The sequence below is a fragment of the Mixophyes fleayi genome, chromosome 5 (assembly GCF_038048845.1).
Source record: "Mixophyes fleayi isolate aMixFle1 chromosome 5, aMixFle1.hap1, whole genome shotgun sequence".
Taxonomy (NCBI): Eukaryota; Metazoa; Chordata; class Amphibia; order Anura; family Limnodynastidae; genus Mixophyes; species Mixophyes fleayi.
This window is the reverse complement of record NC_134406.1, coordinates 38256100-38275310: the sequence shown is the minus strand read 5'-3', so window position 1 is coordinate 38275310 and position 19211 is coordinate 38256100. Positions and strand designations below refer to the sequence as shown.

Below are 19211 nucleotides of genomic sequence, written 5' to 3'. Positions count from 1 at the left end.
CTAAAATATTACTGATAATCTGTGACAGATCGAAGGATGAACTACATGCTAAAGACCTTAGAAAATTTCTTCACTTGAAAAGTTTTGCGAGGAGAGTGAAATAAAGACTCATAGTATACAAGAAACTTTTGGAAGCTGTGATTCCTAGTAATGGAGTACTGGCTTTTGACGTTGGTCCTACGTTGTGGACATATCGCATTCATTGTGTATTTTTCTCTTAATCGGCAAACAAATCGTTTTTGTGCATTCAAATATTAAGTTTGTACCCTGCACAGGTTGTATGCACTTATTTTCACTTAGTGATTGAGTGAAATATGCAGTTTGATCATTCTGCCTAAATCATTATATTTAATTGTTCCACATATATTTTCTTTGCTGTGTCTTGAGTTTTGTCCATTTGTATTCAGTGCGAAACCCTATAAACAAGTAAACAAATTATCTCCATGCGTTGTTCCATGGCCCTGTTCTACTGGTGCTGGCTAGTCCCACTAATAATGTTACTCCGTTATATGTATTACTAGGTTCTAGCTGTAGATTTCTAGAATTACCTTTCATTGTTGATTTAGTTTTCTTTCTAAAAGATACTGTTCTCTATCAGTACACAGGTTTGGATGAAAGAACTATATTGTGAATAGAGGTCAATGAGAAATGTTACCTTTGTGCAGGTTGTATTGCTCTAGAACTGCGTATATAGAATGCAGGTTTACATAGTGATCATAATTCTATACTTGTCATATTGCTCTTTTCTTTGTTTAATCATGGTAACCGCCAGGTAGGTCATTCAGCATGTATCCACCCACACCGTCTCATGATGGCACGTCAGAGAATCATATAACTTATTTTAAATTTCACGTAAATGAGGAGCTGGTCTGAATATTTGGCTCTAAATGCAGCTTTCTTGGCCAGTAGGTCTTGTACGTCAGCTTGGGCTTCATGGCTTTATGGGCAGCACAGTGGCCTAGTGGTTAGCACGTCTGCCTCACAGCACTGGGGTCATGAGTTCGATTCCCGACCATGGCCTTATCTGTGTGGAGTTTGTATGTTCTCCCCGTGTTTGCGTGGGTTTCCTCCGGGTGCTCCGGTTTCCTCCCACACTCCAAAAACATACTGGTAGGGTAATTGGCTGCAATCAAAAAAATTGACCCTAGTCTCTCCCTCTCTGTCTGTCTGTCTCTGTGTGTGAGTGTGTGTCTATAGTAGGGAATTTAGACTGTAAGCTCCAATGGGGCAGGGACTGATGTGAATGAGTTCTCTGTACAGCGCTGCGGAATTAGTGGCGCTATATAAATAAATGATGATGATGATGATGATGATGGAAGAAGCCAATTAACCTTCCAATATGTTTTTGGACCGTTAACACTGAAGCAATCAGATGAAACCCACACAACCACTTGGACAACTTACAAACTCCACATAGATAGGGCCTGAATTGGAATTGAACTCCTAGAATTTACTAAACTACTGATCTCCCCCACATGTGGCCAAATAGGAAATCACACTTGAGAAGCAGAATACACCCATATGGCCAGCTGTAGGATACTGCCATGTCTGATTGTTAATGGAGCACTTGCAAGGGGGGGGGGGGGGATAATTCTGATTATCTGGGTGCAGGACAGGCATTACTTCTGTATGCATGGTAACCCCTGGTAACTGTGAGTGAGCATTATGTATTATATGCAGTTGATTTATGCAAAGTATTTGAAGTCATGCTCAATTTAGAGGTGAGCTGCTAATTGTCACAAACAGGAGTGAGGAGGTTCCAGAGCTGCTTAATGGTGTTTTAATTCTTCAGGCGTTCCTTGGGTTGTTCCCAATTATCTAGTAATGTTTAATTATAGCTCATAAATTGTAAATGAAATGACATTTCAATGGAGGCAAATTATTTAAAGGGATTGGTCCTTTTTATAGAGTGAATTCATTTATAGTTGCACTATAGGGCTTTAAAAGATGACTGTTTCTTACTGCATGCATTTCTTATAATAGAAAGAAGCCCCAAACTTATAATAATTGCTTCTAGTGATAGCAAACCCTTCATAATATATGAAATGCATGTAATGTAATCCCATGCTCGCATCCCTCCCCAGCAGGGGGCCGGCAGGGCTGTGTGAAGCCTCTCATCCCTCCTGCTGGACTCCTGTGGAGAGGCGACGACTACAAAGGATTGAACGATTATTTTCTGTTTACCACTTCCAAATCTTAATTTCTCACCATAGACACCAATTTAATGCTGCAATTTGCAGAACTATGTTATTAAATAATATTTGTTTCCTTTGCTTTCTAAATACATTCACAGTTTGGGAAAACAGATATGTGAGAAACCTATATTTTCCTTGTTTTGTTTGGGTGTTGAACTTCTATTTAGGAAGACACTTATAAGTCTGTAGCAGTAAGTGCTCCAAGAGCAAATATTTATTACACATTCCAGGTCTCTCAAAAACTAGTTTTAGCTGGCCATCAGATAGATACAATTGTGCTTTTGGTTTTTTTTGTGTGTTTTTGTTTTTTTATAATTTATATCTTACTATTCATTGACTAATTTGACAAAAGCTACCCACACACAAATTAATTTTTGCTCACAAATGTAATATGTTAGGTCTGAATATTTTGGTTACTGGTCAGAATGTTGTGCGACTGATCAAAATGGAGGCTATCCTTGTTACTGCACATGACATTTCTTCTATATCATTACATGTGTGGATAGCAAAAGTTATAATTAATATGTACATTAATAACCTTCCGTCTTCTAATACAGGTGTTGAAGGATTGGGGTTCAGCATTACGTCAAGAGATGTCCCCCTCGGAGGTTCAGCTCCCATCTATGTGAAGAACATTCTTCCCAGAGGAGCAGCTATCCAAGATGGCCGACTGAAGGCTGCAGATAAGCTACTAGAAGTACTGTCAAGTATTTTTTTTTTTAAATACTCTCTAAACTGTTTGCTAATAATAAATACTGTTTGGTAAATGCATTATTGCTTAAAAAAAAGCAACAACATTTTGTCGCTGAGGAAAAGAGACATGAAGTGAACACAAAATAAGGACATATGGAGGGTAATTAATTTCAGCGCAAGGTCCCGTCTCTGATTAATACGGTACCTAAAACATTGTTGAAACTCCGTACTGAACATTCCAGTATTGAATCTTCTGGAATGTCCACTTTTCCTAATTTTTTTTATATATTAGTGTCAAATGACAGCTATTCTTTTTCTCTGTTCTTTGCTTTTATTCTCTTTCCATGATAAAACAGATGATGGTAATGACTTTTCTTTATGGAACGGGAAATGTCTACATCACTTTTGGTTGGAACACACATGTCTACCATTAATGCAAATTGGTTCCTTACATTGTTTTCTTTGGACATTTTTTCTGCCCTCTAAATTTACCTTTTCAAATGAATTGTCCTGTGATGGGAGCTATTAGTGGCTAGTGTTGTGGTCTACATTTCCTGTCATTTTAAAGGAACAGAACCTAATATATACACCTATTTTGCCACACTTCAGAGTGTGCTTAGTGTATCTGGCAGAGTGCCAAGAAAAACCAATCTTTCATGCAATCTTATCAATCAAAACAATGTACCTAGGTTAATGTAATAACACATTCTTCTGTTAAACTATAGACATTGTAAAACGCACGTGAGCAGGCAGGAGAACACCATCACTTATTTAGGACCACATCGCCCACCCAGACAAGTGCTTAGTTGTAGATATTGCCAGTGGTCTGTGTGTGCACAGAATGGGATCAGATTATAGAACGTTGGGCTGCATACATCAGGCACTTATCTTTCTGTCTGTGGTCAGCGATATAATGAACACAACTTTAACTTCACTTGAAATAGGAATCATGGATCTGTATGCAGTAGTCCAAATTGTGTTCATATTTAGCGCCGAGTAGTCCATGACCACAGAGTTGCAGTGATGGTCTATCTATCAGTCAGCATGAACTCCATGGGGACCAATGATCCCTATTTCAAATTATTGTGTTGCTGTCATAGGCATGTAGGACAGATCCTGGATGTTTATACACCCTTTGAGATTATATTTATTATTGATTTCTTCCAATGAATACTCAGTAGACTTTGCTCAGATCATTTAGTTATGCTGTCCAACAATTTTGTAAACCTATTTTATTAAATCAGTAGCTTTGCAGGTAATTTCTACAGTAAATGTGTTTATGGGTTAATTGATGACCTAATGCTTTATCTTAATATCCTATTTTTCCCTTTAATATTTCTACCTGGAGTTCTTCCTATAATTGGTCTTCCCCTTTCTGTGTCACATCTGTTTCACGCTGTTGTTAGAGAAGTGTTGGGTACACGGCGTAGGGTGTATTCTGAACCTCTTGTCTAGTTCCTGTTCCTCATTGTCACCTCCGCAGCTCAGGGGTTCCTGCGCTACCTGGCCTGACCTCACATTGCCCACAGAACACGTGTGCTGCAGCTGTGAGATGTAATTATGATGGCTATTCATGGTGGCCTGTGGGATTTCAAGCCTATTCCGAAATAAAAAAAAATGAGCGAAGGAATTTATTAAATGCCACAATGGAAAGAAAATTCCATGGGTCAAGGAAATGATTAAACATTCGCAGCATCAAAAGCCACACTTTATTTATTTTTTTCTTTAGCACTGACTTAAGCCACATTCAGATGTGCGATGTGTAGATGTACAGACGTGTACTGAAATGATCTAAGTTACGTGGGAAGCAGGATAACCCAGTAGTACTGTAGTTTATTAGTCTTTGAAGTGGGTATAATACATAATTAGTTTTTTTTAATGCCTCGGCAAACGTTGTTTGTAATTTAATGCCAGAATTAGTTCTTTTTTACGGCTAATTGTAGCTAAATTGTGCATCCTTTTAAGAATATCTTCTGGTCTACTCAGAGAATCACCCCCCCCCCTTCCCCCACTACTTATTTCCATTTCTCCATTCAAAATGTTATGTTTCAGCAGCACAATGTGAAGAAATAAACCAACTGTAATTGTTATGTTTTAAATAACTCTAGCTCCCACCCTTTTTAAATGTTTAAGGGACTTGATACAATTATCACCTGTTTTGTTTCCAAGTCTTTATTTAAGCTGGTGCTTTGGTGACTCTGTCTTTACATTAGGTGGTTCATTAGATGTAGAATATACTGTATTTCCCTGCTGCTAATAATAGGACTGGCAGTGTTTTATCTGTAAGCCTTGTAAGGCGAGGCCGCCAACACAGTCTGCATTGTTTAAAGATAACTAAATCAAAATAGAAATATTTATTACTGAAACATAAAGATAAAAGACACAGTTCAGTCTTGGAGCTCAGTTCCTTTTTTTTTACGGTTTGTTTGAGTCAAGGTATCTGAATGTCACTATGGTGCTTTTGTTTGTAGCAAAATGTATCTCTCTTTGTACAAGGTGAATGGCGTAGACCTAACTGGGAAGACACAAGAAGAAGTTGTATCATTACTAAGAAGCACAAAGATGGGAGGACCAGTGAATCTCTTAGTGGTCCGGCAAGAAGAGGCTTTCCACCCGCGTGAGCTGGTGCGTACATCACGTCTACAGCTGGTGTTTTATGTGTCATATAGCTTTTACAGTGTCCTAATCATTTGATTAAAACATGTTATTTGAATACTTTTCAGTGTTTATTTTTATATAACAAATTTCTTCAGGCGTTACTGTTTGAAATAGATTTGACAATTATCCTAATAGTCTTGTAGTCTTTAGTGAAAATAATGCTGCTCACCAGATGCACCTGTGGAAGGTGAAGTGTTGTCTAACTCTGCTTGATTGAATGTGTTATCACCAACTCTCCTGCTACTGACTTATTGCTCAAATACCTGTTTTCTGCAATTACCCATAAATATATTTAGTAACGTCCGGGGACAGATTACGTGTACGTGCTTGCAAAGCAATCTGTAATCTGCTATAAAGTGTACCTGTCACCAATACACAGTACAGTGGAGAATGCAGCCTATACATTTACTAGTAAGTGGTGATTAGCTATTGGTTCCTAATGAATATTGGACCAGCCCACAGAGTGGTCACCTCCACTGTGTGGTGAAACACTTCAACAAAGTCAACAATTCTATCACTTGACCAAGTATAATGCATCTGCAAACACAGCAGTGTGTTATTTATAATCACTCCTAAAATGATAGTTATTATCTCATGGCTTATGGCTGACCCTAGCAGTCCCGGTAACTCTCCAGCCTCCGTCCGCGTCTTCAGAATGATTTGTGTGGACCTCAGCATTGGGCATAGATGAAGCTGGTGGTTTTGTTGTGTCAAGCAGATGAGCTTTCCATTCACAGTACAGCTGGAGATATACATGTAATCTATCTGTGCACAAGCTGTGACAACTGCATTTCAGATGGTGTCAGTGACAAGTAGTCACATGGCTGGGCGCTCTTTATGCTGTATGCTGGCATGATGTGAGTGTCGTGCCCAGATGGTGCAGCTATTACAATCTTCTGATAAATGACTAATATCCATTGTGAAATATTTCTCCATCTGCATACCTTTAATTCAGTTCTTCTTGTATCATTACTGAGACGTTAAACTGTAATACTATTCCAGAGTAAGCAAGTTAGTCTTTTCTTTCTTGTGGTTTTGTGTTTATCTTGTTACATTAGCCCTTGTTTTTTCTTGCGGTTTAATTTACTTATATTTTTTACATTTCAGAATACAGATTCTAATCAGGTACCGAACACAAGGGAGCTGGTAAGAACTCTTCTTTTCCTTTCCTTCCCCCACCCCCCTAAAAAGATAAATGAAAGTTACAGTGTGTGCTTGTGAAACATTAACACATCATTGGACTTTATTGAATTAGATGTTCTTTGTTTTGCTTCTTCCCCTTGGTGTTTTGGTTAGTATATAGGTTGGTGAGTCTGTAGCTGGCCGTGAAGAGGTTCATAGTCACTGAGTGAAAGTTCTCTCTATATGGCAACATGTTGGACGTAACCAGAAGCATAACTCCATATTCAGCCCTATCTTATTTCTCTCTCTTTTTTAATTGTGTGTACCTCTAGAACAGATATTCCTATTTATTTTTATTTTTTTACGATGGACCATTTTGTCAGTCAGGCAAAACACCCCTTCTCGTAGCCCCCGAGCCTATCTGCGCCAAATGCAATATGGATGCGATCTGTGATCTCTGTTGGTGACAAAGTTACTGATACTGCTAATACTAATGTGTTTTGTTGCCTACATTCATTAAAGGACCCCCTGAAATCTATCCACAGACGCCAGGTTAAAATCCTCTGCTCTTGATGAACTTTGTCCAGCCACATTCCTACTGGTACTTTATTTTAAATTCTTTCTCTGCTAAGATCTACTGCCAGAAGGACCACTAATCCCAAAAATTATTTTTTTAAGATATAAACGTGTAGAATACATAGTTCAGTAGCTTTATTAAAAGCTAAGTATTGTGTCTCTCCTTCACTACATATAGCTGAAGCTCCTCCCACTTATTTAGCATAGTGATCTGATTCAGGTCAAAAAGCTTAAACCTGTAGTCATGTAGTACCTGTGACATCACTGGCCCTGCCCCTGTGTATAAAGGGCGGCCTCTTTCACATGCAGATTGAAGCAGAGGAGTGAAAGAGGACTGGTGAATGGGCGTGGCTGCTGTGGTTGCAGCTGCTACAGGCCTGGTAGCTGAGGTGGCCTATCAGCTGCTGGGCCCCGTTTAGCTGCCACCTGTGCAGCTCTGGGCCTTGCCCTCCTGTCCCCCTGCCATTGTCTGGGTGTTGCTTAATGTGAAGCAATGGCTTTACCTGCTCATGGAGTTGTTTGACTAGGATCTGAACACCTTGTGTTATCAATCTTTATCTCCTAGTCATCCATATGTCCCTAGTTTTGAAATGGGTGAAGACGTAAACTGTAGCCCATTGGACTGCTCACAGCTACACGGGCTGCTTCAGGCGCTTAGTGTGTGGAAGGGAAGCAGTGACTGTAAGTCCGGGCAGGGCTCCCATGTGCGATAGTGTAGTGTCTCCCTGTGGGGAGCCACAAATTGAGGAATAGATGAGCGAGCCATAGCTCACAGCAGACAGAATAGCAATGTGCGTCTTTTGTCAAAGCAGGATGGGAAAACTGTGATGTGATGTCAGACGCTCCTGTAGAACAAAATCTCAGTAGTAGAATAATTAATAAAATAATAGTTGACACAGGGACGCATGGTGCAGTAAATGGAGTTATACTTTCTTCCTGTGACCTGTCTTTGCCCCCATTCATCACAAAATCTTTGCCAAAAGGAACCACCTGGATATTTCCAATTTTACTTAGACCCATTGCAGTTTTGGTTGTCTGAAATCGCATATTGCCATAAAAGCAGAAGTATGCAGATTGTGCCGTCACTTCTAGGCATTCATCTTATAAAGATGTTTTCTCTGTAAATTTAAACTTCCTCCCCCATCGACCATGGAAATACATGAAGGATGAAAGAATGGAAAAACAGTTTTTAAAAGACATTTGAGATCATTTCTTTTCTAGAAATGGTAATTTCATTTATTTTCAATTTCTAAAGTAAACAAAATATAATATCAAGTGTAACTTAATCTTCTAACTTTTTAGACGGCCAAAAAATCTCCAAAGGGGAAATAGTTTCTTGGGGTAGGAAAAAAAAAAAAGTGATTGAAACGAACAATTGTCTGTCTGTAAAACGTTCCAGTGTCTGCGGGAGGCACGGCGTGTGCACTTTTAATTAGCTAATACCGTCCTATACAAATATGCTGCTCACGCTTGATGTTGCATCTACATTTGTAGCTATTGTTTGAGCCTATTCAGGATGTTGACGCTGGCCTGTCCCCACAGCACGTGGGAACAGTGTGATGGGGAACGTGTGCCGGATAAATATTAAAAGAGACGTCTAGTGACTTTTGTTAAGAAAGCCAAATAATAAGACACATGGAAGTGGTTATTTGATTCCTTTACACGTAGCTTTGATTTTTCCTACAAGATGAAAATCACATGCTATAAATTTTTATTTCTTTGAAAATACCCGTGCAATCTCGTCTGTTTCATGTTCGCGTTGAAATTGAACTCTCAGACATCTTTGAAGTATTGGGCAAAGTTTGTAAGATGATCTAGTCAAAGTTTTGCAATTGAAGATTTTTTCCTTTTAGTTCATTGCAAAAAAATAAAAATATTCCCATCGCCTCCACACATTGGAAGCAGCCGTTCTATGGGCTGAAAAGATGTTCAGTCTGTCGATTCTCTAGGGATTAGTTACACCACTGAGTCATGCAGTGATGTCACTAGCTCCTCATGAGCTCATAGGCTGCATTGTCATGAAGACTGTACTGCATACTGACCAACCTTCGAATGGTGAACTCCGGGAGATCCTGGGCAGGGGGGCATGGTTGGAGGGCGGGAGGGGGCAGAGCGCGGTCTATCGCGTCATTTTGACCTCACCCCCGCGACAAAACATAATTTTGTCATGGGGGCAGGGCCAAAATGTTGCGACTCGACACAAATCGCTTAATTTTGGCGAGCAAATTGCAGTATGCGGGAGACCTACCCAGATTTCGGGAGTCTCCTGGACTTTCCGGGAGAGTTGGCAAGTATGCTGTACTGTCTAGGCCCTGGGGCCACATGTGGCCCTCGGAGCCTTCACCTGTGACTCCCAGCTCCTTCCTACTTTCTCAGCTTTGTTTATTATAGCTCTTAACACTTATTTAAAATGCCTGCTGATATGTTATTACAGAGATCTGCATCTGCCTTTCATTACATGTATTACTTAGATTAAGAGTAATGTGCGGCCCTTTTGAAGGTTAAAGGGCCGCAGCAAGTGTATGAGGTTGCCCGTCGCTGGTCTAGACTGTAGCTATAACTGATAAAACCTTCCTGCAGGAGGTGCTGTTATCTTGTAATTTTCTGTCCAGGCAAAAAAAAAACAAATAAAAAATTGTTTTCCTTTATCAATTAGGAGGGAAATTAAACTTTCCAAACACTCTTGAAAATAAAATTACATTTGGCAAATGATATTTCACAGCTGCTGCCAAATTGCATAAAAACAATCATCGCCAGATGTGGTTTATTAACTTAGATAATGGGAATAATGCCTTTCAATGTATATGTGCAAATCGGGTTCAATAAGAGTTATCTGGCATGTGGAGGAAATTAAAATTCTTCTTCTTCAAAGTCTTGGCAATAATCCGAGTTCAATGTGGTAAAAAAACACACACAATAATATCGTCCAGTTAGGTTTCTGGAAGTCATAGCGTATTGACACGTTGCATTATGAATGTCTCTCTTAAAGCGTTTTGTGAATGTAAGTACATTGTATGTTGACGGCCCTTTTTTTTTTAATATTTTTTTTTTTTCCCGTGTGATTTGAGCTCAGCTTATTTTTATCCTAAAGCCTATACCTTAGTGAGCCCAATATAAATATTTCAGTCCTGGCTACTGACAGAGACTCTCCATATATTGGTTATGTAGTCACTAAAATGCCACAATGCGATAAGATACGTCCACGGTTTAGTTAATTGTAACTTACAGCTATTATCAAAGGAGAACAAACAAGGTCATCTTATTGTACTTGATTTGTAACATGCCCTAAAGGAAGGATTGTGGCGGAAGATAAGCAGCCATCACAGGTATAGATATGCAAGGTTTATAATAATATAGTTTTACCCAAACATGTGCTTATATAGGAAAGTAATGGTTAGCACAGAGTAAAATGCTAAATGTTATGTTTTCATTAGTTTGGTGATTGTGTTCTGTGCATACGGTTTTATTATGTCTTCATTGCTATTTTTATCTATATTTCTTCATGAACTGATCATTTATTTGTAGACTTGTCAACTCCTAAATTGATTTTTTTTTTTTTAAATAAACATTTCAGTGCTGTATGTGAGCTTTACTTTAGTTGTTCCGTGGTGAACAGAGCGCAGACCTTGTAGTAGGGATCATTGATCCGTAGTATAAGTGGATGTTACAGGAAAGTGGGGAATGAAAAGAGAAGTACACGCTGCGTGCTTGGTGGGTCTCCTGTATCACCTCAGAGTTCTCCGTCCATTTCTTATAAGTAGACGTCTTCTGTTACTAGGTATGTTGGGTTTATTGGCCATCTCTGCACAGGTCATTTCCACCTACATTGTGTCCTGTTAGTGTGGTAGGATGAGGACTACACATATAAACCCACAGAGTGGTCCCTATTGTGGGCATTACAGAAATATTGCCCCTGGACAAGCTGTGTCCTATTCTGGTTCTCCTCACGTAGCGGATCCAGGGCTGCTCTGCACCTTCCTATATTTACATATAAGTGTATAGAAAGCCACTTGCTGCGCTGCCACCTTCACATTAATCTTCACATTGAAGGAAAAGTATTCAACATATTTTATCATTCATCAATTCTCTATTAGAAATTATATACATGAGCAGCTTCCATCAGCTGAAGTCATTTTGAATGACCTTTGTGTCAAGTAAATGTTTTGAATGAAACAAGGGACAGACCTAATAGCTTGAATTGTTAATGAATATGTAAGTAGGGAGATGGAGAGATATAGGGTAGGGGGATTTGCTGCTTGAATCTGGGAGTTAGATTGAAAGCCTGTAAGCAGAATATGACATTAGTGGTGTTACTTCTAACTGAAAACCATCATTTTATACATTGTAGCCGTTAAAGCTAAAAGTTACATGTTAAATGTAAGATCTTTGTGTGCTCACTACTTTAATAAAAACATAAACAAAAAAACAACTTTATTTAATTATATTTGATTGTTTCAGTACATCAATAACAATTGCCAGGATCTAGTATGATGATAAATGTACAGGCAACTGAAGGAGGTATGTATGTGAGCAAAAACTACAGAAGAAAAGGAGATCCATCTATATAGACTAGAACAGTAAATGATATATATGACATATTGGTAAAGTGCCTCAGTCATGTATAATGTGGAGGAAAGGGGGGGTGCAGAGAGGGGAATTGATGTGGTGGGCAGAACTCCTAAAAAATAATCTACTATATAAATGCCTAGTTAATATGTTATTTGTATGTTGTAAATGAAAATCTCAATAAAAATATTTTATTTGAAACTCCCCAACACACACAACCTCCACTTGTTTAGGATTAAATAAAATCATTGCACCTGTTTAAAACCTGCTGTTCTATAACATAATGCCCCTGTATGTAGAAGTTAAATGACTTTCCCTGCAGTTGACCACTGTACCTCTCCATATTTATTGCTAATAGAGCTATACAAGGTATTCCATATAGGACTTGTTCTAACCATTATCACTATAAAAACCATAAGACCCTTAGTGTTCGTTAATTCAGGGCTGTAACTAGGGCTGTGTGAGAGGGGCGACCGTCGAGGGGACGCAGTTTATGAATACTTTAGGTTCACTCGATTAAAATTAAGGGCTAGGGGGGCGGCATTTCAAAACATTTTAAGTTACGGATCTGAGTTAATCCTTCAGAAAGAGAGAGAAATAGGTCCATAGTACAATTGTATAAAACAATTTTAAAAACTGGACAGTTAATGTGATTGTCGTCTTACATCAATCTTTTATATGAAGCTTTTCCTTGGATGACCAGTTGTAGGAGGGAGAGCACTGCACCCCTAGGCTCCCTTACCGTTACCTGGAAGAGCTCACAGTCCTTGGATGACCAGTTGTAGGAGGGAGAGCACTGCACCCCAAGGCTCCCTTACCGTTACCTGGAAGAGCTCACAGTCCTTGGATGACCAGTTGTAGGAGGGAGAGCACTGCACCACTAGGCTCCTCTACTGATACCTGGAAAAGCTCACAGTCCTTAGACATTTTGTAGCTGCTGCATCACATCTTTGCCACGTTGCTTTGGCTGGATACCTCCTGAACACTTACTGTGGGATAAGGACCACTGGGTAGTGGAGTACAGCGTAAACTTTAATCTGTTGGTCACAATAGGGCAGGAACAAGTAGGAGCTAATAGTTGGCGATATTGGCTGTCTTAGCCATTATAAGCTGTAGATGGACTACTAGCCTTTCTTTTATACTTGCTGTAGTGTCCCCACTAGACCACTAGGTGGGTTCACACAGTGGTGATCTAATATCTCGTGTTATGAAAGGTGCAGCAGTAAACTGGATCTATTCACATATTGTGTGGGTCCAGGGGAGGGGAGACACAGTCACAGAAAGCTTCAGGAGAAAGTGGCAGAAATAAATATCAGCATGTGTTCCTATAGAACCTACAATGTAAAGGCCTTTTCTTATATGCCATAATAATGTGGTGGTTTCACACTTCCACCAGCTCTCTAGCTCTTCTGGCTCATGAACGTCATTCTCAGTTCAAGCCCTGATCTAGCAAACTCCTGTGTGCTACTTATTTCACGTTAAGACAAATGTAGTTCTGAAGCGGCAGCAGAACATTAGTGTCTGTGCTGGAGGCATCAGCCGGTCAGAGGACAAGTCAGCGCAGTTATAGCATCGTCTTCCCAGAAACATCATCCCACATGAACATGAGGGAGCAGAATGCAAATACAATAAGGGACATTTGAAGGAGAACATAGCAACAGAAAGGAAGGTGTTGGCATGGGAATGGGATTTATGTGGCATTAATTATTACAGTGCTCTTCCTTTATAAGGCCTCCTTCCCTTAACACCAGCTATAGTCTCTTTACAGAAGTACTCAAATTCCATTATGCTGCCCTCCTTTTAATGACATCCTCAGTACAGGGCCAATTTTGGCTTTTGTTTTAAGCTGGCAGTATAAAATATATGTATTCAAGAAGTAGAGAGGGCACTCACCATTCAAAAAAATAGATGTCTTAAATGGTGAGAGCCCTCTCTACTTTTCAAATATGTACCAGCTACTATGGAAATGGGAGCTATGGTGGAGCACCCCATAGGAGGATGTACCTGAAGATGTGAGTGCTGTCTTTTCCAATAAAAAAAAAAATCTAACTTATATAAGCCTAGCGGCGTGTGTGTGTGTGTGGAAAAAACTTTTCTCAGAAAGGGCTCATCCAATTGACATGATTTTTTTGTCAAATAATGTCAGTATACCAAATTTCATAATAGTGAAGTCAGTTAACTTCCATCATCCCCCCTTCCCCCCCGTGGGAGGGGTAGTAAAGGCTAAATTTACGAGTTGAGGGCTCAAACTCTTGACCGTGTGGGTATTTATTTACCAGAGCCTGTGTTTGGTCATGGACAATTGTATGTCGCATTTTCACGAGTACGGAGAAGCAGTGATGTGAAAGTGCAGGTTATGAATACTGCCCTTCAAGGAAGACTGATTGAGCACAGCGATAAGGTGTTTAGCAGAAACGTTGTGTATCGAGAAGTTTTAGAACAGTAAGACGATGGAGATTAAGGATGTGACGATGAAGATGAAGGATGATTTGATGGAAAAGAATGATGAGGTGGTGACATGTGGACAAAACCACGTTAAAAAAGGGCGCTTACGTCGGGAAGTAACGCTCTTCCCCTGAGGAGGCCTGGCCTAGCCCCAAATGCATGACAAGAACCTTTTTAACACCTTAAGTAGCTTGATTTGACTAGAATGCATGAGTATCATGCACCGGTTAACTTGTGTGTGTGTGTGTGTATATATATATATATGTATATATATATATATATATATATATATATATATATATATATATATATATATATATATATATAATGTATGTGTGTGTATATAATCTATCTTTACAATAGTGTACAGTCTGCAAGTTTAAAATGATCTTCACTTTAGGCTCACTGAATAAAATCATAAAATTGTGCATTCCTCTTCCTTTTGAACAATTGCAGAATTTGATTTGATGTTTTCTATAGAGTTTACAACAGACAATGTGTGAATACATTTCATAAGTAGTGCTCCTGCTTAATACCATTGATGTAGCTGCAGGGAGCCCTGTAGTGTTGTGAGAATTAATGCAGTTTCTGTCGGTGTTTGTTTTTCCTTTGGTAAATATGTTTTCATACTGGTAATTCAAAGCAGAAGATCTTGGTTCATGTAAGAATGCCGTTGTGTGTCAATACATATTATAATTCTTATTGATCATGACTCGCCCACTTCTCCTACAACTCTTACATGTACAGTATGTTTGTGTAGCATCTTGTATAGTGTTTGCATTTTAGTTACAAATTAGTCTTTTAATGAACTGTAACTTTCATTATGTAGAAAACAGAAGATGACGATCTCGTTCTCACACCCGATGGGACAAGAGAATTCTTAACGTTTGAAATTCCACTAAATGATTCCGGATCAGCTGGGCTTGGTGTCAGTGTTAAGGGAAACCGGTCAAAAGAGAACCACGCTGACCTGGGTATTTTTGTAAAGTCAATCATCAATGGTGGCGCAGCATCCAAAGTAAGTGATTTGAGTACTGATTGTGTATCCTTCTGACATTTGCTGCTAATGCCATACAATTCATACATAGCATACAGAGCATGTTTTATCAACATATCCTATGATGCTCAGTTATCCCATGTGCGTCACTGTAAGCGGTCTCCTAAATGATGTAGTTTATGTGTGAGGGTGTGTTCTATTGTTACATGTATAATATTCCTCTGACATAGGTCAGTAGGCAGCTCTCTACACCAATGATGGGCTTAGAAGCTGGCGAGAGCATAAGTAGGCCCAGTCACAACGGAAATAAAACATATTTCTTCGTGTACATATCCGTCTTCACCCAGCAGGCAACACATTACACGCATGAAAACTGTAATTCCCATGTACTGGTTTCTGAAAATGTATTGAAACACTAAAAAAAAAAATGACATCATAAAGACCCATTCAATTTTTTGAGTTATATATTTATGCAGCAATATAATTTCATCATGTTGTAGGTGAGAATGGGATCTTTGTCTGTTTATTATAAGTGTAGTACTTGGCTCCCGGAAGTAGCAGCCAGGATGTACAGGTGTGTATATTAGAGTTTGTCCCCAAGAACAGGTTGTGACTGTAGAACACCAGGGATGGGTACCGCTAGAGCATGCTGGGAGGTGTGTGGTTCAGCAAGAGTGCAAGTGCTGAACATTCTCTGTCTCTGCTTTATATCCACACTCTGGTGTCTACAGACGGAGGAGATCTAAGCAGCGATTGTTCCACTGTAATCTGCACATCTGATAGTTTGCCAATGATAATTGCCTAAACATAATTGGCAATGAATAAACCCAACTTTACAGCCTGCAAAGTACCTATGATATATACTAATCAATAATGTACAACACTGAGCTTCCAATTACTTTTTTCCCTGAGAGAGAGATGAAAATCAATATATATGTTTAGATTATTTGCAGTACCAGCAGAGTGTGTGTACTGGGAGACAATACACCTCTGCTGCAGCCACTGATATCATTAACTTCTGTATTTTAAGGTGTACTGCTGAAGCACAATTTTGTTTGAACAAGCCCTGTTAAATCTCCTTTGAGACCCTCACTTATCAATTTAATAGTGATATAAAATGTGTTCTCCCACATTGAGATAGTATTCATAGGGAACCCCCCAAATTGTGTAATAAGTGTACTTGATGTGTCAGCCATCATAGGGGACAAGACCACCAACTCAAAGTACCTAACTGTCTCCTAATGTAGTTACTGTTGTCACAGCTGCCTTGTCAGTGCAATGGGGGGCCCAACCTGAACCCATCCATGGAATGTAAGCCCAGATGCACTAATTAAAAGATGTTTTGGAGTTGCAGCCACTAGGTGGCGTAGTATCCTGTGCTTTTTCTTGTTTTAAGCTGTATTGTCAGTAGTCTGCCTCAATAAGGGCTGTGCCTTTTTAGCAGGATATGAAGTGATGGAGCCCATTCTGAAGGTGTTTCTAAGTTTAAAATGCAGTTCTAAAGAAAATGCAGAAATAAATTGTAACATAGCCACAGTAGTTTAATATTTGTGTTTTTCAGCAGTTTTAACCGGAAATAAAAATCCAACTTTAAAAGTATAACAATTAATGTATGTATAGGTTTACTTATAGTTCTAATGATTATGAAACCTAGCAGTTAATAACAAGTTAAAAAGAAAAGTTTTTGTTATCAATATTGCTGTGTGTGTACCGAAAAAGAAATAGACAATAGAAATGGTTTAAAAGAATAGGATAATATGGGACTGACCATTCTCTCCATTTTACACTTATGTTTTAAATAGAAATAAATAAGCCGTGGTTGGATGTTACACTTTTGATTGATTCAGTTTGCTATTATGATAAACAGACTTCCATCCTCTACTGATGGTCCTCAATAAGGGTGAAACAGTCTGACAGTGGGCTTCTGTCTACTATGCAGTGGATGAAGCATTGATGGAAAGGACTGCCGTATACATGGCACACAATGTAGCTCATTTTCATATGGTCACTAATGAGCACGTTTCAAACTCTCCCTAACCTTTTCCATTGTTTAAGTGAGGATGTTTTACATTGGACTAACGCATGTTCTTTTATTTATAGGATGGAAGACTTCATGTGAACGATCAGCTCGTCGCTGTCAATGGCGAATCTCTACTGGGCAAAACAAATCAAGATGCCATGGAAACTCTGCGCAAATCCATGTCAACGGAAGGGAACAAGCGAGGGTTAATCCAGCTTATCGTTGCCAGGCGAATAAAGAGGAGTGAGGTAATATTTCACACTTCGGTTTTATGGGGGAAAAAATCTGCTTCTTCAACAAAAATAATAAATATGCCTAATACCATCTAACAAATGACTTAATTTATATTCTGCCCACCTATATGAGTGATTAGCTGTTGGTTCAGGTTATCCAGGTGCGAGATACATTACACTGATGATCACTGGCTGTCTGCTAACTCCAGATCCATGAAAGGTGAGGGAAGGGTTTTATTATTTTACTCCTGGGTCCCATGTACCTGTCAGTATAATCCTGGGGTTACTGAAGGAGCTATTGGCTGTCATTTTCATAAGGATTTAGTAATTTCTTGCTGGCTGTAGGTGGCGCTATGTACTTTGCTTTTAAAAGAGTCTATAGTAAATGGGGTTAAGACCTTTTAAAACAAAGCAAATGACTTAAGAGGAAAAAACATTGTTGATTTGGATGGAGCTAGTTAAACACGTTTTTGTCGCATATTTTGGCTGTTGAAGAGGTAGTAATAGGATAGTTGTTTCCTTAAAAAAATATATATATTTTGATTATTCATTTTTTTCTCAGAATGGTTTTGACGGAGTGCACTACCTTAGTACAGCCTGCATGTGTCACTGGTGCAGTAAGCGCTTGATCTCACCATATAAAGCTGTGGCACTTACAGGCGATAATATTTTTTTTAGCTTCAGAGAGCAGTGAAAACAACCTATTTACTATTCACCTGCACACAGTGATAATAGCTAATTAGTTTACTCAACTAATCATTACAATAATGTACTCAATCCATTTAGTAAGAGCCAGTGACATTGCTGTGGCACTTCTGTTTTTTTCCAGTCTACTCCTTACCTACCACAGCAGGTCATGGTTATGGATTCCGTAACAAAGTTGTCCACTCTGTGGTCAACCTCATCTTTTGAGTCAAGCATGGACCCTCATATATACCAAATAGGCCCCTCCAGGAAGTCCCTCTGTTACCTGCATAACAGAGCGGACTTAATACTATTCATGCTTTCTATCCCTTGGCATCTTTGCTTATAAAGAGCTGCCCAAAGTGGGCAATGTCTTTAATCACTCATGTGAATTACTCTTATGACTGGGTCATATTGTTTCCCAATTGTAAAGCGCTACGGAATTTGCTGGCTCTATATAAATAAATGTTGATGATGATCTTGCAACAGTGAGTGCTCCCTGATCAAGGGCCACATTTGTAAAACCCTGGGGTAGGTGTAATGTGCAGGGTAAGGCGGGCCTAGTGTGCGCTAGGCGCGGGGTAAGGCGGGCCTAGTGTGCGCTAGGCGCGGGGTAAGGCGGGCCTAGTGTGCGCTAGGCGCGGGGTAAGGCGGGCCTAGTGTGCGCTAGGCGCGGGATAAGGCGGGCCTAGTGTGCGCTAGGCGCGGGGTAAGGCGGGTGTTTTGTACGGAGTCTCATTCATGGGCACACAATGAGGCCCATCTCTGCATGTTAGTACACCAGCAGCATTGCAGCCTTGGAATGAAGTACATTCTTAATTGGGTTCATTTCCCATTACTTTGCAATGTGCAGAAAGATAGGTTTTCAAATGGCATCTATTATAAAGCTAATTTGCTAAGATGATTCAACAGAAGATGCCTATTTTTCAGACATATTTTCCTTTCTTTCAGCTTTGTTAATTGTGATCATATCTTTTATTTATTTTCCTGCTCCAGGATGATGGTTGTAACTGATCAGCAAT

At 39.4% G+C, this 19211-nt stretch overlaps 1 protein-coding gene across 6 annotated transcripts in view; it reads left to right on the top strand.

The window, feature by feature from the left end:
* The window catches only part of PARD3 (par-3 family cell polarity regulator), a 404695-nt gene that overhangs the window by 203563 nt on the left and 181921 nt on the right, over positions 1 to 19211 (top strand). For all 6 annotated transcript variants that reach the window (XM_075212058.1, XM_075212055.1, XM_075212053.1 and 3 more), the window contains 5 exons: positions 2753 to 2892; positions 5385 to 5513; positions 6654 to 6692; positions 15085 to 15273; positions 17353 to 17520. In XM_075212058.1, coding sequence (XP_075068159.1) covers positions 2753 to 2892; positions 5385 to 5513; positions 6654 to 6692; positions 15085 to 15273; positions 17353 to 17520 — 665 coding nt within the window. The remainder of the gene's footprint in view (positions 1 to 2752; positions 2893 to 5384; positions 5514 to 6653; positions 6693 to 15084; positions 15274 to 17352; positions 17521 to 19211) is intronic.